The following is an 18,721-nucleotide window of genomic DNA, read 5'->3' as shown; positions in this document are numbered from 1 at the left end:
CGGCGTTTCCTTGTTTGCCAAAGCAAGATGCAGCACCAGGAAGCTGTTTGACTTGGATCTAAGGGGTGCACGAATCGGATCGGCACACCCCACCCCCGACCCCTTTGCTCCCACACCGCAGTAAGCTCTTCTCTTCGTTGACGTTTCACGATCAGCGGCTAAGGCAGCAAAACCTCACGACTCACAATGCAGGCATCTCCCATTGCATCTGCATGCATTCTGACAACGTACCCTAGGTCCAATATAACCAACATTTGTACAGAACATTTCACCTTCCCGCGTCCGAATGTGGCTGGTTTAGCGCTGATCATGACCAGCGTAGAGGTCGAGGAAGTGCAAGAATGCCGAGAAAGATGGTCGTTGTGGCGCTCTTCACAGCTTGGCTGCTCTTACTAAGGGTTCTGACAACGGAGAGACAGGCAGGCAGGCGTGGAACGACCTCGCCGAAGACACACTCGCCATTAACATCGAGCCCTGCACCCAGCAGTGCACCGGGATTGGCCTGCAATGGCAAGGACGTGATCGAGAATCGACAGCATGCAGGAGCCGATGTGCTCGGCGGAAGCGCCCGCTGAACAGCCGGGCTGGAACCCTTCGCTGAACAGTGTTGCGACCAAGCGCCTCCGAGGGACTGCTCAAACAGGATGTACCCTCCTCTCTGATGGCACAGGCCGGCCGATTGAGCTGGGAACAGTGACAAATACTAAAGGTCTCCTTTCAGTCTGCATATCTTCGCAAATCGTCGAACTCAATTCAAACGTCATCTTGCGAGTCACGTTGGGGCGGTTCTCTGACTCTGCGGTGCCAGGAACAATACTTTCAGTTCTTCGCTTCTCGCAGTTCACTGGCAGTCATCTCGCATTCCATATAAATGCGATCTCGCGATAGTGGAGGGTTTATGTCGATCGGTGCAAGCGTCAAATCATGGCGGACTGGTCGGTGTGTAGTCGAAGCGCCCTTGAGACCCTGCGAAGAGGTGCAGCGAGTATACTGGCAAGCAAATCTCGTCACGTCAACACCAACAGTATCGATGCGCACTGGTACTGCGATGCATAGAAACCTGCTCTGCTTTTCCGACTGGATTCGCTTCACCCTTCACCGCTTTCGATCGTGGTTGGTGGATGGAGTCGATCGTGGTTGGTGGATGGAGCAGACCGTGGACAACACACCGCCGTATCTTAATTCGCTTCAGTACCACTCATCACACAGACGTATCGTTGCGCTTGAAGGCATCTACTCGCCTGGAACTTCTACTTCCTTCTCGTGTCGGCCCAACGCTCACCGAAGGCACAAGTCACGCGCCCTCACACGCACCTATCGGGACAAATCGGATCAGCTGCCGCCCATTAACATGTCTGTACGCGCCAGAACGGATCCCGAATCTGTAGCTGTATACCCTTTACTACAGCTTTTCATGTGTTGATAATACTGCTATGGTGCGGGCAGGGCGGCGATCAGGATACATCGGATGAGAAGAGGTCGAGTGTGAAGACCGCGGGGTATAAATCGAGGCACTTGGTCAACTCGTACCTTTGTTTGCCAGACTGAGCCTGCTGATCATGTTCACCTTACCCAACTGCCTTGCCAAGCAGAGTGACTGTACAGAGCTCCGTATCTAGACCATACCATCCATCTTGCGCGCGGTAAACTTGCATGACTTAGCCAACATCGCTCCAATACTAAGGCTCACGGAATTGCGTTGGTATGTCTCACTGACTATTTTCGTAGGACCCAGAGTGAAGGAAATAACAGGTTCCTGTACACACAGGCAGACACCGCTGATAGTTCGCACGACCGGAGCTATTAACGCCAAAACCACAGCACCTTCTGAAGCAGTCAGCGTGAAGCAGATCAGCGCACGAAATTACATAGCCGTACAAGTTGCGCAATCCAAGCCACTCATGCTTGCATGCTGACTCTGACGCCCCTCGTGTCTCTCTCAGCATCCCGAAACCGTACGTGCGCTTTGTCTGAATCCCTTCTTACGCTCATACATTGTGCAGAGTAAACAGGGAGTTCGAATGACCACGGAACCCCTGATACTTTATGGTGAGTATGCGTTGTCTGGAGTGGCACTTCGCACTGGACATGCACTTATCGCACACGAGGCTGCAACTACCGCACAGGTGCTTTCAGCCTGATGGAAAACCAAATAAGAAACCGTGATTCGTACTGGTCAGACCTGTTCTGTGATCATCTATATCAAGTGCACACGACTATGCGTTATCGTCAGGACGCTGTTCAGCATACAGGTCTAACCACCACATCCGCACAGCCTGTCCAATGTTCGTATTTGTCACTTTCAGGATCTTTCGGACGTCGGCATGGCGCCGAACATCTTCCCAGAGCCACGCTTCTAACAGTCCACAAAACGGATGAGGCACAGCGCTACAGCTTCGAGAACATGGAATTGTGGAGGAACGGTTTTCTAGCGCTGTCGAAAAGTTACACAGAGCTTCGACGTTTGAGATGAGGGGCACCGAACTCGGCTGCAGGGTGCCTCACAAACTTTTGCATGCACATTGCCAACATGCAAGGGATGAATGACAGCGTCCTTCGCGGTTGCTGTTGTCGTGGAGACAAAGCAGAATTTTTTGGTACGCAGCTTCGAAACGGGGGTCATCTCTCAACACCTCCACCCTGCTTGCTCGCCGCGACGCGGGCCGCTGAACCCATTCCACCGCGACTCGCCCAGCCTGCGGCCTGCCTCTCTTCGAATTGCCCGCGTCTGCACTTACATAAGGCGTGCAGTTGGCGAATAAACCGTCAGCCCTTGCCGCCCATGCGCACGCTTTGTGGCAGGAGTTCTGTCATCGTCGAGACTTGTTCGAGTTAGTAGGGGCGCAACACGAAACCGAGTCCTCGCCCTCGGGTTCGCCAGTCCCTTCGATTGCACATGGAGCCTCTTTGCCTGGCAGCCCAAAACCTTCGCAATTCGCTTGTTATTGCCGCAAACAGCAGTCGGGCTGCCTCGCATTCCCTTCCCGATCCGCCAGCCCCACAGCGGCAGCTGATTGACCTATCTCCACAGAAAAACTACCAGGAATTCGGAAGCGGTTCCTGGCCTGACAGCAGTTTAATGATCAACGCCATGATTGGCGAACGTCACGGAGGCTAAGCAAGCTGCCGCTGCACTCCAGAGTTGATGGTGTGTGTTCGTGCCGTGGATGCCGACCTTTACAAACCACGCACTCAGATCTTACAAGTCTCACATGTGATCGCGAGTACTTGCGTAGATGGCGACCCCAGCGTCAACAGTGTGTGCAACGCTGCTTCTTAGACGACTCTCCACCACTGTAGTATGCTAGTGTCGGAGCACGACACAGCCCTACTACGCCTCATGCCGGCTCCTACAACAGATCTCGGCAATATCCTGGCGTCGCGTTCAAACGCGGCTTTGATACCCGGTCAGTAATCTGCACTCTTGTGTCCCGTGATAATTGCAAATGGAGTAAGCTCCTTGTCGCTTAGGTATCAGGTGCGGAGATTTGTCTAAACAGAGCATGGTCTAAGAGAGGTGAAGCACGGACTTCCGCTTTGGTGAGTATGAACCGGGGTATGAACCACCAGCTAAGAGTTTCCGCAGAAAATCGAAGAGTCTGTCTTGCGGAGAAGTATTTGTAGTGGGCGTGTTCGCTGCTTGTTGATGAGTTGTGAATCCTAGAACACTCTTGTCTACCCTTGAGTTAAGCAATCGGCTTGCAAATTGCGTTTTGCCTGTTTGAGCATCGTTCTTATCTTATACTACTAAGATCATGCCGTCGATCCTGAGATTGGGAGCTGTGCTCCTTGGTGCTGTTAGCCTTGTCACTGCTGTTCCAGTCGAGCTCGAAAAGAGGGGTGCGTCTATTTCACATTACACTTTCAATCACATCTAACATACAAGACAGCCGTCTCCGCCAATATCCTCGATCAACTCCAATTCTTCAGCCAGTATTCCGCCGCAGCATACTGTCTCGGGAATAACAACAGCCCCAATACAAAGGTCACCTGCCCGCAGGGAAATTGCGCGCGAGTGGAAGCAGCCAACACGAACACACTGACCGAGTTTGAGAAGTACGTCTCACCACGCCCCTCTGTACCAAAACGACATACTAAACTCCTACAGCTCGCTCAAGTCCGACGTCACCGGCTTCGTTGCCACGGACACCACCAACAAACTCATTGTCCTCTCCTTTCGCGGCTCCCGCTCTGTCCGCAACTGGCTCACTAACCTCAACTTCCCTGTCACGCCCACTTCAATCTGCACCACCTGCTCATCCTCAATCGGGTTCTGGACATCCTGGGTCGAAGCGCAAACCAATGTGCTCTCTGCCATCAAGACAGCTCAGGCCCAATACCCTACGTTCAAGGTCGTTGCAACGGGTCACTCGCTTGGTGGCGCGCTGGCCTCTCTCGCCGCTGGAGTGTTGCGTGCTCAGGGGACTACAGTTGACCTATATACCTACGGCGCTCCCAAGGTCGGGCTCCAGGGACTGGCAGACTACATCTCCGGCACCAGCAAAGGCCAGAACTACCGCGTCACGCACAAGAACGACCCCGTCCCCAAGCTGCCACCTGCGCTGCTGGGGTACAGGCATACGAGCCCCGAGTACTACATTACTAGCGGCAATGGTGTACAGCCAGGGACTGGCAATGTTAATGTTTTAACGGGCAGTCTTAACTTTAGGGGCAACGAGGGAGACTTTAGAGTCGATATTAATGCGCATTTGTGGTACTTTGGACACATCAGCGCGTGTGATGGCCAGGAGGGCATCGAGATCAAGGTCTGAGCCTTGAGTAATGAGTAGTATAATAATGACTAATTCACGGCCTTTCAACACGAGTTCTCTTCGGATACATACGTCTCGTCCTCTCTGATTTTCGCATCAGTGTTGGCATCTGGAATGCGGTCTACTCGGTCAAGACTAATCGTCCGATGGCTCAGAGCTTGACTTCCTTCTCCCTCCTTGACCAACCCTCAGACCAACATTGTTCAAATTGCCACGCAATCGACTCATGGTTGGTCAACATGGTTGGTCAAGTAGGTGCAGTTCTGGAGCTATCCAGGGCGCGGTCAGGACTGGTGGTATTTGACACGCCCGTCGCACGCATGGACGTGAATACAAGCTAGGATTAAGACGCGCTAGGTAAGGCAAAATCGAGTGGAAAAAGGGTTACCGAAATCTGGAAATGAGCACCGACATCGAATAGCACATTTCAACTCTATCCGCCTTTCCCCTCGCTTTAGAAAGTATAATTAGAACATGTAAGTGTGCGCAGTTTGTCCAAACATAATGGGACGTCGCGGAATGGGTTCTTCTTGTGTACCATTTCGAGTAGGCTATCAGCTTGTTTGTGCCATATGCAAATTGCCATGCTCGACCTTAAAGGCCTCTTCTGTACAAAGTCTCACCTCCTGTGACACCGCTCTTCCCAGCCAACGCCTTCTTAAGAATCCCCGCCTCATGCATATCACTAACCAGACTGAAGAGCATACCGTCGCACCCCTTCGCCGCCATGAAGTTGGCCGTGACCGGCAGGTACTCCACATGATTCGTAATCGTTGAGTTGTAAGGAGCCTCGCCGATGGGTACGACGAAGTCCGGCGCCTCAGAGAAAATGGAAATGCGGCTGTTGCCCCAGCCCAGCGGCACACCGGGCTCATCCAAGTATACGTTGCGGTAGTTTGTGCGTCCAGTAGAACCCACGTACATCACCAAGCTCTCTGAACACGACTCCGCCGAGGGAGTAAGGAACGTACTATTCGCCCAAGCCATGAAAGCGGTCTTGTTCGCAATACCCTCTTCGAGCGTTGCCGTCTGATTGTCGCCCCAGCTCCAGCGCGCCAGCGGGACCGGGTTGATGAACGGTGTGCGGCCGTCGTATTTAGCTGCGTAGTCTTTCAAGAATAGCTCACGAACAAGAGCAGTTTGTTGCTTGGTGATTAGGATTGCGTAGGTGAGGTTCATCATTGCTGAGAGAGGCTCTAGGGTGGGGTTGTCGGTCTCCCATGACGCTGTCACATTGTAGGCGGTTGTGTTGGCGCTGAGGAAGTCAGTCACGTTTGCCAGGAAGTCGATGAGGAGCTTGTTAGCGACGCTGTCGGCTTCTGTGGGCCACGCGAGAGTTTTGATGCTCGATGGGTAGGTGTTACTGGCGGTAAATTTGGAGCCGTACATGGCTTGGGCGGCGGCTTTCCAGATCAGTGGGTCGCGGGCGATGAGGCCGGCAGTGTCGAGTACGGGAGCCATGGGCATTGTGTGCTCGAGGGTGACGAGATCGTGGGATGGGCGGTTGCCAAAAAGTCCTTGGACTTGCGAAGGGCCGCGAACGCTGCCGCCGGTGTCTGATCCAAGGGAGACGTCGAGCCAAGCGTATGCAGCTGTACCTGCACCGCCGCCGGCAGAACTGGACGAGGTGTCCTGGTAACCGTCACCACGAGGATTGAATGACTCGTGATAGTCGACCCAGTCAGCAGTAGCTGTCTCTCCGTTGGCGAACTGCGAAGTGATCATCTTGCCGACAATGATGGCACCAGCATTAATCAAATTCTGAACGGGAGTGGCGGTGCTCATAGCGGGAGGGTACAGCCAGTACCAAGCTCTGTTGCCGTTGGAAGTGCGCAGTCCTTTGATATCGTAGATGTCCTTGATGCCGATACGAACACCAGCTAGTGGCTTTGCATTAGTCTTCTCGAAGTAGAGACGAGATGGAACGGCCAGGGCCAGCTTTTGTCCCATAATCCCCGCAGGAAGCACAGAGTACGATCCGTCACCGTTGGCAATTGCCGATTCGGTGAAAGCACCTGTCACATCGCTATATAGTCGCCATGCCTCGTAGACTTGACCGGCGGCGTTTATGAAGTATGGTCCGGGCTTCAGCTCGCCAGATACTGTACCAGTGATAACGGTTGTCGAAATGTTGCACACGCTGCCACCTTTTACATATAATGCTGGAACTTGTCAGCCATTTCTCACGTGTGCGTTGGCCTTCACACGCACCATCGAGAAAACCCTCTTGCCAAACATCGTCCTCTTCCGTGTACTTGGCTGTGATAGATGATACATCCAACGTGCAGTGATCCGCTATCTTGACAACAGTGAATGGGACAAACGGCCCATCCGCAAATGCAGCCTTGATCTGATCGCAGCCGGCGATGATTGCTACGGGCTTAGGAGGGAGGAAGTAGTCAATGTCCGTCAGTGAGACTGTAAACCCTGTGGATGAAACAGCAGCCTGGACATTGGCCACAAGGATCAGGAACGCAATGCCGGAGTTTCTCAAGGAGATCATCCTGACGTTTACCCGACGAGAGTCTTGGCTTGATCGTAGTGGCTGTCCGTTCGGTTTTTGAGCTCCTTTATACTTCCCTCGTTCAAAGTTGTTGTGCATCCACCCCACTCTAACGAGTCGCCAGTCATCATAAACTTCGTTTGGTGTGCCTGATCGGTCATGATATGTCCATAGCTTGAAAGCAAGAATCTTGCAGCAAACTTCTACCCATGTGGTTAGGTGCTGTGCTTGAGCGGCATTGGCAGAAGTGATAAGCGCAGGCAGAGGTGATAAGCGCAGGCAGATGAGCGCCGACTGGCAGATCACTGTCAAATAGCCCGTTCTAGCATGTCACTACGTAACAGGCGCGACTTGCATCGCAAAGTACAGCCCGGACAAAGTCGATATCTCGAATTGGAGTGAGCGGGTCTTATCGTTGTAGTTGTGGGGCTACCGGTACCTAAGTTACTTGGCAAGCGCACTTGGCCGGCCAGCAACTTCGTAGATAAGGAGCGAACATTCTCGGATCTTGAGCACACCCGTAGCTTTTGTCAATTACCGGTTGTCACTGTGGAGAAAATGCTTGTTTAGTTTCGTAGATTGTCGAATTAGCTCATCTCAGCGCGACCGAACAGCCGGGCGCGAAGTGGCAGACTGCCCGCAATTCATCTGTCGTCCGTCGCCCTCTGCTTACCCTCCGCTTCAACGGATGAGAACGCGTTCTCTTTACTCCTCCAACGCCCTCTTTACTCCACCTTCTTCAGGGGACTGCTCCTTGAGAAGCCCATGCCGTACTCATACACGAGCGAGCCTCCCAAGTACGCGCTGTATATGGTCACCGGCAGCGCCAGGGCCGAGCTGAGGATCACATTCGTGGTGCTGGGCGTGAAGCCAATTTGTTGGCTACGGGTCCACCAGTTGTAGATGGTAGCGAAGAGCGCGATGTCGTTGAGTATTGCATGGACAGCGCCGGCCTTGGCCTTCTTCGACTGGAATCCATCGCGCTGAATCACTGGCGAGAGCTGGATGACGCCGGTCACGATAGCTGGTATAGTGGTCAGGATCGTGAGTATCGTGCTGTAGTAGGAAAGGACAGGGAAGGCGTTAGGCTGAACACTCCTGTCGAGAGACTTGACTATACGGCGTCAGACGCTATTTTGCATTGAAGGTATGGCTGTACCCACACACAGAGCTCACGATGCCTGCGGTTGCTGGGATCTTGGAGGCCCAATACATCGCGTCCAGTCCTCCAGTAATCGCTGTGAACGTGATAGGGAAGTGCACAAGGGCTGGAGATCATCAGTCAACAGCCGTTGTGGTTTCTCTCACTCTCCGTACCTGGGTGGGAAGGGTGGCTGCTTCTATTAGCAATTTTGCACGAATCGCGTCGATGCAACTCACCCTTTTCGCGACATGATTGCTGCTTTGGAAAGATACTCTTCAATATCTATGATAGAATCCAGGTGTAGGGTGCACCAGTGGAGAGATTGTTACTCCTAAGTACAACAAAGCTTCAGCCTGCGGAGAGCCGGCCTTCATCACCGAGCTGCAGTCCATTTTCGTTGCTGCATTACGGCTTATTGTCGTCATCGACGGATATGCAAACAAACAGTCGTGCGTTCCGAGGGGCTGGACGGAGCCAATGGGGTGTCAGCGAGAATGTCACAGCCATGATTCGTTCCAGCGACGCGCCTCCCGAAAATCAGGTCGCAGCAGTCGCCTTTGCGCTAATCAGTTTTGGATCATGCTCTGCTGTGTACTCATGAATGGCATACCTCTGGACATGCAAGAACAAGGGTGGTTTGGGTCGCCAGTTGTGATTTTATAAGATGATATGGGTTGTGACCTCTTACTCGAGGTAGTCTCCTCCTGTCTCCTTGTGGATGACATCGAACAGAGGCTTCGCGCTGAACCAGCCAGCGCGCGGCGTTCCAACAGTCTTGTACGTGAACTGGGCTTCCTCCTGACCAATCTTTACAGTCTCGCCACCACGACCGCCCGCAGATGCATCTGCGAGCATCTGCGCCTGACAGCACTTGTCTAGCGACACAAACCAGAAAACCGCCTCCTCGATCGACTTGCCGACCGTCAAGAGCCCATGATTGATCAACAACGCGGCCTTCTTGTCACCAAGCGCCCGCGCAATATTCTTGCCCTCCTCTTCCGCCAGTACGATGCCATTGAAGCTGTCGTACAAGACGTGGTCGTTGTGGAAGGCGCATGAGTCTTGTGTGATGGTGTCGAGCTTGCGGCCGAGCGAGCAGAAGGCACGACCATAGATCGAGTGGCTATGTGCCGCAGCGAGAACATCCGGGCGCGCTGCATGGATTGCTGAGTGTATCATGTATGCCGCTAAGTTGAGGAGACGGCATGGTCCGCCGTCAATGACCTCGCCGTCGTGGTTTACAAGGATCAAGTCTGAGGCCTTGATCAAGCTGAAGGCAACACCGAAGGGGTTCACCCAGAACGTTGTCGGATCCACGGGGTCCTGTCGAATGTCAATACGAGTGCTTGTTCGCGCAAAGATGGGAAAGACGTACACGCATGGTGATGTGTCCGGCAACACCCTCATCATACCCATACTTGCCAAAGATACGGAACGCAGCAGCCAGTCTCCCTTTAAGGTATGCTCGCTCCTTGTACGGGTCGTCGAACTTGGGTGGGCTAGGGAACGAGAGAGCCTTTATTTTGGACTTTTTCTCGTTCAGACCTGGCTCGAGAGGAGCAGCGTTGCTCGGTTTAGTCTCGCTGCCATTCTGCGGCTCGACTGCAGATGGAGGTGCCATTTTTTATATGTGATCGAGTAGAGGTACGTATATATAAAGTAGAACAGAAACTGAAGTTGAAGAGAGGCAACCCTAGCCTTGTAGTGTCGAGTGTCACATATTTGTAGACCAGCCACTCTTGCCTCGGCATTCACCAGGCCCTATGCAACTAAGGTGGCTCTAAGTATGCATCATGATTGGCTGCATAAGCTAGTTGCTGCACACAATGCGGGGCAAACGCGGGGGTGTGAGCGGTGGTTGCATCCGACAGTGGCGGCTCTTATTTCCTCTTCCGACTACTACGGACATCTTATCAGTCTATAAACGATAGCAGTATCAAGCATACGATGCAAGTTCAATAGAATGGCCCATGAAGCATGTCAGGCGGAGCTGGATGCTGCCATCCGGTACCTCAAAAATATGCGTTATTGATCATGTCTGCGCTCTCAACCTAAAAGGATGCGCCTCAGTGTTGAACACCCATTCATCCAAACTCAACAATTCCGGCTCGCTAAAGATTAGATAGAAGTATTTCAGAGTCTCCGCCATCCAAAAGCTCTCCATACTATCTTCAAGCTCCAGCTCGCTCGTCTCACTTCTCGCACCCACACCCCTCCTCAACTCACTCGCCTCCTTCGGTTCAAGCTTCAGCGTCACATCCTTTATTGCAGCATTCGCAAGTCCTGTCCTCGTCCGCTTCTCAATCGCCTCGAACATGCTCCAAGCAATATCCTGGTACCGCCGCTCGCCTGTGATGCGGTACATATAGAACATGCTCTCGATCGCTTCGGGTCTGAGCATGTAGCGCGCGTCAGTCACTTGTTCGAAGCCCGGGAATTGTTGCCTCTCGCTTGTTTGTTGGTCGTAGTCACATGGCTCGTGAGTAGGGCAGGGCGTCATGCGGAACATCTCTGGCATGATGCCGTTTGGTGCGTGGGTGTAGCTCCAAATACATGCCTCGGTTACTTTACGACCATAGTCCAGATGTGATGTGTTTCCAAGAAGCTTGGAGCCAAGTGCAAGCATGCCACCGGCGAAACAGGCGAGGTGCTGGGCGGTGTGGTCGAGGTCGACTGTGCCCCGGTCATTTACACGCCCGGCCGCTGGCATCAGGATGTCCGCGTTGTCCGGCGTCTTTGGCCGGAAGAGGAGATGTGTGATGACAGCATCCATGGCGGAACTGTACATGTTTGCGTACTGCGACGCAGTTGCACCTGTACTGTGCAGGAGTTGATACGTCTTGCCCAAGTACTCATACGCCGAGTCAGCCATAGTACCCAAGCTAAATAGATTATCGGTGGTCAAATCAGGCTTTTGGACGTTGACGCCCACAGGCCACAGACCGCTAATCTTGGTGCTGTTCTGTTGTTCAGCGAGGACAGCAGTAATGCGGGTCACAGCGTCGTAATATCGCATATCTCCAGTGAGCTGAGATAGACGTGTGAACTCGAGACTGAACGACGCGAGTTCGGCAATGATTCCCTGTGCTGCTGCTGACTGTGGTTCACCGGCTGCTGCCTTCTTTGCACTCCATCGCGTGATTGGCATACGGTTGGGAGTATCGAAGCTCATGTAGATCATGTCGCCCAGCTCCATGACCTTCTCAAGAAGTCTGCCATCTTTGCAGTCCGTCAGGTCGTACGCTGCAAGTAATCCTCCCAGATACCGGATTGTCGTCTCGAACATGTTGAGTTCGCCATCCTCAGGTGAGAAGTCGATCTCGGTCACTGCTTGTACGGCTTCGTTGAATCCATCTCTTAGCCCCATGACCCAGAGGGTGTCGAGGCTGTCCACAAGGGTAGCTCCCCAGCCACCAAAAGTTGTCTTCAATCCTCCTGAGATTGGTAACAGCTCGTCCTGCTTCCAGGCATAGTCTTTATAAGCTTTCCAGGATCTTTCGAAAGTCGTCTTGACCGCAGCTTGACGACGCTTGCGCATAAGCTCATGGTAGAGAGGTGTCTCATCTTCCTCGAAATCGAATTGCACCCGCGGTAGCTTTGGAAACCTAGTAGCAGGCAGCTCCGCGAATATGTCAACCGGATAATGCTGCGTAATATTCCTCCAATTGAACCGACCAGGTGAAGGCGAGATGATCGACGGATATGGCGGCGACGTTGGGCACAATGTCTGCGCCGAGGGAAAGCGCGGTGGACGTGGTAGAATCCAAAAGGTTACCTCGGTGCGGAGGAGAAGGAACAAAAATGCAAAAACGACGAGCATAAGACCAAACCACCTCACCTGTACCTTTGATCTGTACGGTGAGTAGCCATATGAGCCTTTCCTACTGTGCATGGAGAATGGTGTACTAGCGAAGAGTACGGAGGAGGGAGAACATTCGAACAAGCCTTGTGTGGCTTGATAAACATTCTGATGTGAACCAACATTGCGAGCAGTGTACGTTTCAGTCCCAGACATCTACGGCCAAGGCATTTGTTGTCGAATGCTTTGCAACGTTCTGAGTCGCACTAGCACCGTGTGGAACACTTAGCTACCCACTCTCATGCCAACTGTCGTAAGTCACGCGCGGCGAACACTTGAGCTGCGAAGGAGCCGTTCGGTAGAACATTGTTTAGCCGATATGCGACACTTGTGGAGATATCCGGTGGGTTGAGCGATCTTACGTGTTGTTTCATTCTGTTTTGGCAGTACGACATCGTTCGTGCATAGCACGATCGCATTGGCTGTGGCATGACAATTTTTAATTGTAGATGGAGCAAATGTTAAAAATCAGTGCTTTCCATTTGCCACATGCGTGAGCTTGTGAGGTGGAGTAAGCATGCGGGAACTCGTGGGTGGTGCTAATTTGGCGCGCACGCCCACGTCAGTGCCTTGGCTCCTACCTCTCCGCGCACCACAACACCAACAACGCTCCTTCAGCACCCCGCCCATTCACGCCATGTAACACCAATCCCATTGCTCTAATATCTAATAGACCACACCGATGCCTATCCTTAGCTTCCACACCGTATTTCATCGCCGCCACGATGCGCATCCCCTTATTCAGGATATGGTACTCGACAACGTACACGACACTCCTCATCATAACGCTGCTGCTGTTATGTGTGTCGCCTGGCGACATCATATACCAAACCATAAAAACCGAGGAGATCCCGAAGCTCTTTGTCATTGGCGGGGTCTACGTGCTTACGGCACTTATTGTAATACTCATTTACTCGACACGCATCTACACGAACCGCAGCGTCCTGCAGGCGATACCGAAGCCCTATGTACCAGTCGAGGAGGGAGAAGTGGGGAAGATGGTGCGCAGAATGATTGTGAAGCAACTTAGGCGGAGCGCGATTGTGGCATGGGACTCGCGGCCAAGGGACATCAGGGGAGAGGTGGATGCAGGGGAGGATTCAAACGAGGAGCTCGAGGAAGCCAGACCAGGCATATCAGAGAAGGAGAGGGAGAAAGATAAGGCTAAGAAGCACAAGAGTGGTCATGAAGTGCCTGATGCGACAATTCTTCCCGTCAGCGCAAAGTCGCCGCCCTGGGGTCACGTCTCCCACCCAGGCTGGGCCTCTCCAGCGTCGCCGGACCTCCCTAACCTCCAGTACTGGAGCATCATCTGCGAATTGCCTAATCTCATCGAAGCAAAAGCAGTCTCCCTAGCGCCGCCTGACCCCAACGTAGAAACAGGCTCGATCCAGTCCCCTCTCGAAACGCCTCTTCTTCCAGACGCGCGAATCGTTGTGCTCCTCCAGCGCCCGCGCGCAATGGGTCTACGCTCATACCTTGCGCGTCTCTCTGAGTTAGGCCTCCTGAACCCACCCAGCCTCGGCCCCGCCTTCCTCGCACAATACGAGAGGGCCCGCTTCTCAACCGCCTGCCTGCTCGAAAGCCAGTTTGAAGATATCATGTCCATATTCGCCGACATCCTCAACGGGATGACGGAACTCGATCCGGACGTAATCGAGGACCTGCGTGCGCAAAGCCTTTACAGCGATTCTCGAAGCCTTGCGCCGACGCAGTCAAGTTCAAGCAGGTCGATATCCGGCAGCAGCAGCTCCTCGCACTCCATATCACTTCCCTACCCGCGTATGCCGCAACTCGCACACCAACCGTCATTATCTTCGCTGTCCAGCAATTTCAGCAGCAGCAGCGGCGCCAGTCCACACTCACCGCAGACGCTACGCACCGCGCCCTCGCGGCAAGCGCAACGAAGCTCAGGCATCTATGACACGTCACGCACGCCATCTGCTGTTTCATTTCGAACAATGTCGGACAGAGGCTCCGTAGTTGTGAGAGAGCCGTGGCGCAGTCCCGGCACGAATCTGTCTAACTCGTCGACGAGCTCGTTGGGCTCAGGGAGGAGTGTGATCAGGCTGCATCCTAATCCAAGCGAGGGCGAGCTACCTTACCAGTATGAAATTCAAGGAGGATGAGGTTGAGACAATAAGCTGGAGTTACACAACAATCACTCACACCAAGGAGGCCATGAATACATTCATCGTGGCGCGGTATACGTCTGATGCAGCACAGCGACGAGCAAGAACATCCAGCTGCAGCATTTTTGACCATGATGGAGGGTTCAAACATTCGGAACCTGGCGCAAGAAGTCCACGCCACGGCCAGCAGCCGCCAGGAGCAAGTTGTGGTAAGAGCGGGAAGGGCATGCAATTTGAGCAAGAGGGGCCAGATGCAGGCTTCAACAAGGTGCAAATTCACAGATAAAGCAGAGGGAACATGTTCTGGTATCATGATTACTTTTACTGCCACAGCTATTCCTTTGGAAGAGCTGGAGGAAAGAACCATAATCTGCAGTGTAGCACATAGTGAGGGCTCTAGCGTCGCAAAGGCGGCCGTGATGAGCAAGTAGTGTAAGCTTTCCACCAGTGCCTCCGATCCCCCAAACAATCTCAATGTTGTGGCTATTTCTCCCACCGTCGCCAGCGTATCGTACTCGTACTGAAGTGATAAAGACCAAAACAATCGCACTTCCGAGCCCCCATGAACATGGTTACTGGAGGCTGAACTCCCCGAGTGCTCATGTCTATAATCGTCGAAAGGGTGTTGTTTACTGAATTTTAGAACCGAACCCGGGATACGCAATTTGAGTGACTGCTAAAGGAAGACGACCGACCGAAACACCATGCAATGCCGCAAAAATGACAAGGGTATAGAAGAGAGGTTTAGGACTTGCGGAAATCCGACAAGACGGGGTAGATGAGCTCGAAAGCTTGGTAGATCTCTTCGCGGACCTTCGCGCCAGTCAAGACTATTTTGCCGGACACGAAGATAAGTAGAACAATCTTGGGCTTCATCATGCGGTAGATGAGACCAGGGAAGAGTTCAGGCTCGTAGGACGAGAAAGTATGGTGGCGAGATGCAAGACCTTCCAAGCGAATGGGGAACTTGATATCGCAGGAGCCGACGATGTTCTGAATTTTGAAGTCCTGATTATTATTAGCGTGAGCTCCAGACGAGTAGCCTGGTGCAACGTACGGTGAACTTTGCGTTGAACCCCAGCTTCTGGATAATCCGCGCGTACTTGCGGGAAGCGAGACGGCTGTCGTCCTCAGACTTTGCACCAGTGACGACCATCTTTCCACTCGCGAAGACCAGAGCCGTTGTCTTGGGCTCACGGATACGCATGATGACGGCAGCAAAACGCTTAGGGTTGTACTCAGCGTTACGCGCGTGCAGAGCGATGGTCTTAAGGTCTAGGCGAGCGGAGAGGTTGACTGTGGCGACGATGTTCTGGAGGGTAGGCACGATGCCAGAGGGCGTTTGGCCGTTCTGTGTATCTGGGGTAGCCGCTGGGGTCGCAACGCCGTTTGCATTATTGCCATCAGGGTGCGCGCTCTTCTCAGACGTCGGCGGTGTCAAGTCTCCGTTGTTAGGATAGGACAAAGAACCAGGTCCGACGAACTAGAGAAGTGTCAATAAGTGTTTGCATGCATAGACATCACGCAAGCTTACCGTCTTGGCCTGAGCGGCGGTGGACGGGTGGGAGGTGAGAGAAGAAGGATCCATGACAGGTGGATTTGATGTTTGCGCTCAACGGAATGCCGTTCGAGCTAGAGAGTATCTGAGGAGGATTCTTGACAGACTGCGCAGGTCAGAATGTGACTTCGAGAAGCGTCGGTCTAGTCAGGTAGACTACGGAATCGCGAATGTATTGCGACAATCGATCGACACCGAAGCGCGAGATGGGAAAGGTATGTAAAGGTGAAACCGTACCGGAGGCAGGAGAGCTACTATCGAAAGTGTCCCGGGCTAACGTTGACAAGAGTGCCGTCGATCGCAAGTCGCTGCCGGCGGTGGCAGTGGTTAGTGATGTACAGTGACGGTGGTAGAGACCAAAAGCGAAGCCAGCAAGCCTTTGGCAAGGGAAGTCGGAAGCTGCGACTGGGCGGAGGCTGCTCGGAGAGACTATCGCAAGCGAATGAGGCTAGCGCCGATCGCAAATATGGTCCTCAGCCTCAAAGAGAGTGAAAACGTGTGCAGGTAAACACACAGTTAGTCCCGAATCGCGTATTAGAGAGCGCGCAGGTGGAAAACGGTGTTTTCTGCTTGCGGCGTGGGGTGGTGCGGGGGAGTTGAGTGAGGCGGCGAGCGGAGTGCAAGGCGACCAAAAGGGCGATAAACCAAGGGGGGAGCCCGAGTACTTATAGTAGCCGGCGCAGGGCCCGTGCATTACGCTAGCGGCCGTAACCACACGCCGCTTTTGCAGCTGGAAGTTTCTGCCGCGTGAAAAGGGAAAAGGGGCTGCTCGTCATGCACAGGCGCGTCTCTTCTTCACTGTACCGCGTCCTGCGACTGCCAGGGTACAGGAGCTGCCTTTTGCTCTCTCTCACTTGTGCCAGCTGTTATCTACAGTACTTTTTGCGCAATGCAGCGCTGTTGCTGTCACATTGCAACGCGCGCAGCCTGCTCCTCTCATTACCAGGCCATGACGCTGCAACCGGCGCTGTCGCCTGGTCCGGGGCCTAGCCAGCCTGACCACTCACCTTCGCCGCAACTCTTGCCTCCCGGCAGACTTAAGTTCGACGATGAAAAGTCTGCGGCGGTGTCGCTGCGCTGCTTTGCTGGCGGAGAGGAGCTGCGCAATCTGCTGCTGCCCTTGGAATGCACTGCGGATCATCTGAGACAAGTGCGACAACCTACGCGCCTGCAACTTTGTCCTCGCGTGCACCCTGGTCAAACCGCAAACAATGGAGTGACGGGAGAAAGAAGGGTGAAAGGAGTGCATCCACAAGAAGACGAGGCAACAAAGCAGCGGTGCGCCGGCGATCCAGGATTTAGCGTTTGCGAGCGCACGCCTTGGTTTGCTGGCGCTGGGGGCCACTTGCCCGCCCCCAGCCGAGGCAGGTATGACTCACGACCATCGTTAACTGGAGACGTGTCGTCTCGCATTGCGAGCACCGGTGAACACCACCCTGCATTTTGATGAGACTGATGACGCGGGGTACTGGGGCAGCAGCCTGACGTGCCGCGTCTGTTTGATGACCCCAGGCATGCTGGCAGGCTTGCGACACTTCGTACAACGTCTGATTGTGATTGCCGCAAGTGAACAAACAAACGTACGAGACGCCCGAACTCTCAACTCTCATCAACATATTTGACGGGATACCAACAAAATCCTCTGAGGATGTACCTTCTGCTCCAACATGCGAGCGCCGGCCGTGGAGGTTGTTTTAAAGGATATTTCCTAAACGAGCCATGGCAGAAAAAATTATAGAGAAACCGCAGGTCGAGGGTAGGTAGCTTAAAAATAGGTACAATCTAACGAGTCTACTCTTCTGCAGCCAAAAGTCCATCCATGTTATGTCCATTGATCAAGATCAACCATCACAAATGCCTTACACAGGAGCGGACATCCGCTGGAATGAGTCCCCTACCATCTCTGCCATGTCAAAGCCTTCCAACTGACCCACTGTTACAAGCTCAAGTCCAGCGCAGTTTCTGGCGTCCTCGTGGACTATCCCGGCGGCGATGATTGGTGTCTTTGTCGCAACAAACTCTCCGTTACACTGGAAATCAGTAGCCGACGGCGGCCGGACTAGGTTCGTAGAACGTCGCGGTCAATTTTCTGCTTGGTAATCCTTTGGGACTCATGCAGGCCTCATCAAACAGTGCGAACCTTCGCTGACTCAATCTGTTGTGGATGCGAAGCTGCGTGAAGATGGGCACAGCCAGGTACAGGAAGTGCTCGAGAGCTAGACCAAGAAATGTCGCTCGTATGCCAACGGAGCCCGAGACATGGCTGTTCAGTGCGCAGTGGCAGGGCATCAGGATTCGATCTAGATGGAGTTATCGATACTCTCGCATTGTGCGAAGACATCCCGTGAGAATGAAGCGCAATTCTCGCTTGGGACGCAAGTGAATTCAGATCTTTCATAAGCTCAAAGGCAACGATTGTCGATTCTTCCTCTGGACCAAGCCAGATCAATACTTGACTGGCAGCGATGTAAATCTCGCCCATAATCTTGACCCGATGCCTCTGCTTGGAAATGTTGTTTTGATCAATCCAGAGCGCATCAATCCATAGATACATTGAGCTCCCGCCATTCGATGTCCAATAGTGGGGGGAAGTCCTAAAGGTTTTCGCTGACAGTTTCTGGTTCGTAGTTACATAGTATTATTCTAGTGGGTTCTGCAGATGAAAGTGGTCTTTGTAAGTTGCAGCTGCTCCAACGACAAAGCCCTCAGGTGTAAGACAGTGCACAAAAGCCCGGTCTCATCGCCCAGGTCAT

At 53.2% G+C, this 18,721-nt stretch overlaps 10 protein-coding genes across 10 annotated transcripts; 4 read left to right on the top strand and 6 right to left on the bottom strand.

The window, feature by feature from the left end:
* Nucleotides 1–723: 723 nt before the first annotated feature.
* Nucleotides 724–1,758, top strand: M421DRAFT_385830 (uncharacterized protein). The gene has a single exon (XM_033589911.1). The coding sequence runs from the start codon at nucleotides 872–874 to the stop codon at nucleotides 1,421–1,423; it is 552 nt and encodes a 183-aa protein (XP_033450415.1). The 5' UTR covers nucleotides 724–871; the 3' UTR covers nucleotides 1,424–1,758.
* A 1,905-nt stretch (nucleotides 1,759–3,663) lies between these two features.
* Nucleotides 3,664–4,826, top strand: M421DRAFT_419207 (alpha/beta-hydrolase). Its single transcript, XM_033592041.1, has 3 exons — nucleotides 3,664–3,840; nucleotides 3,891–4,056; nucleotides 4,109–4,826. Exons 1-3 carry the CDS (start codon nucleotides 3,756–3,758, stop codon nucleotides 4,770–4,772), a joined length of 915 nt encoding a protein of 304 aa, XP_033450414.1. The 5' UTR covers nucleotides 3,664–3,755; the 3' UTR covers nucleotides 4,773–4,826.
* Nucleotides 4,827–5,366: 540 nt separating this feature from the next.
* Nucleotides 5,367–7,275, bottom strand: M421DRAFT_59110 (glutamyl-tRNA amidotransferase; the record flags this gene model as incomplete). The annotated part of the gene is made up of 2 exons (XM_033595658.1): nucleotides 5,367–6,934; nucleotides 6,984–7,275. The coding sequence occupies 2 exons, from the start codon at nucleotides 7,273–7,275 to the stop codon at nucleotides 5,367–5,369; spliced, it is 1,860 nt and encodes a 619-aa protein (XP_033450413.1).
* A 725-nt stretch (nucleotides 7,276–8,000) lies between these two features.
* On the bottom strand, nucleotides 8,001–8,669 carry M421DRAFT_3911 (uncharacterized protein; the record flags this gene model as incomplete). The annotated part of the gene is made up of 4 exons (XM_033589997.1): nucleotides 8,001–8,389; nucleotides 8,439–8,543; nucleotides 8,593–8,609; nucleotides 8,656–8,669. 4 exons carry the CDS (start codon nucleotides 8,667–8,669, stop codon nucleotides 8,001–8,003), a joined length of 525 nt encoding a protein of 174 aa, XP_033450412.1.
* A 391-nt stretch (nucleotides 8,670–9,060) lies between these two features.
* M421DRAFT_419204 (arad-like aldolase/epimerase) lies at nucleotides 9,061–9,842 on the bottom strand. The gene is made up of 2 exons (XM_033592040.1): nucleotides 9,795–9,842; nucleotides 9,061–9,742 (listed from the first exon to the last, which is right to left on the bottom strand). Exons 1-2 carry the CDS (start codon nucleotides 9,798–9,800, stop codon nucleotides 9,104–9,106), a joined length of 645 nt encoding a protein of 214 aa, XP_033450411.1. The 5' UTR covers nucleotides 9,801–9,842; the 3' UTR covers nucleotides 9,061–9,103.
* M421DRAFT_419202 (uncharacterized protein) lies at nucleotides 9,801–10,117 on the bottom strand (the record flags this gene model as incomplete). The annotated part of the gene is made up of 1 exon (XM_033592039.1): nucleotides 9,801–10,117. A coding segment is annotated over exon 1 (215 nt), but the record flags the coding sequence as incomplete, so codon positions are not given.
* Nucleotides 10,118–10,451: 334 nt separating this feature from the next.
* M421DRAFT_59083 (glycoside hydrolase family 47 protein) lies at nucleotides 10,452–12,239 on the bottom strand (the record flags this gene model as incomplete). The annotated part of the gene is made up of 2 exons (XM_033595655.1): nucleotides 10,452–10,610; nucleotides 10,677–12,239. 2 exons carry the CDS (start codon nucleotides 12,237–12,239, stop codon nucleotides 10,452–10,454), a joined length of 1,722 nt encoding a protein of 573 aa, XP_033450409.1.
* Nucleotides 12,240–13,003: 764 nt separating this feature from the next.
* M421DRAFT_91329 (uncharacterized protein) lies at nucleotides 13,004–14,407 on the top strand (the record flags this gene model as incomplete). The annotated part of the gene is made up of 1 exon (XM_033597935.1): nucleotides 13,004–14,407. One exon carries the CDS (start codon nucleotides 13,004–13,006, stop codon nucleotides 14,405–14,407), a length of 1,404 nt encoding a protein of 467 aa, XP_033450408.1.
* Nucleotides 14,408–15,154: 747 nt separating this feature from the next.
* M421DRAFT_100082 (TBP-domain-containing protein) lies at nucleotides 15,155–15,998 on the bottom strand (the record flags this gene model as incomplete). The annotated part of the gene is made up of 3 exons (XM_033586480.1): nucleotides 15,155–15,418; nucleotides 15,468–15,893; nucleotides 15,945–15,998. 3 exons carry the CDS (start codon nucleotides 15,996–15,998, stop codon nucleotides 15,155–15,157), a joined length of 744 nt encoding a protein of 247 aa, XP_033450407.1.
* Nucleotides 15,999–16,774: 776 nt separating this feature from the next.
* M421DRAFT_419198 (uncharacterized protein) lies at nucleotides 16,775–17,770 on the top strand. The gene has a single exon (XM_033592038.1). It carries the CDS (start codon nucleotides 16,918–16,920, stop codon nucleotides 17,413–17,415), a length of 498 nt encoding a protein of 165 aa, XP_033450406.1. The 5' UTR covers nucleotides 16,775–16,917; the 3' UTR covers nucleotides 17,416–17,770.
* Nucleotides 17,771–18,721: the final 951 nt, after the last annotated feature.

This window comes from Didymella exigua (assembly GCF_010094145.1).
Source record: "Didymella exigua CBS 183.55 unplaced genomic scaffold M421scaffold_9, whole genome shotgun sequence".
Lineage (NCBI taxonomy): Eukaryota > Fungi > Ascomycota > Dothideomycetes > Pleosporales > Didymellaceae > Didymella > Didymella exigua.
The sequence above is the reverse complement of the archived record's forward strand: the minus strand, read 5'-3'. Positions and strand labels throughout refer to the sequence as shown.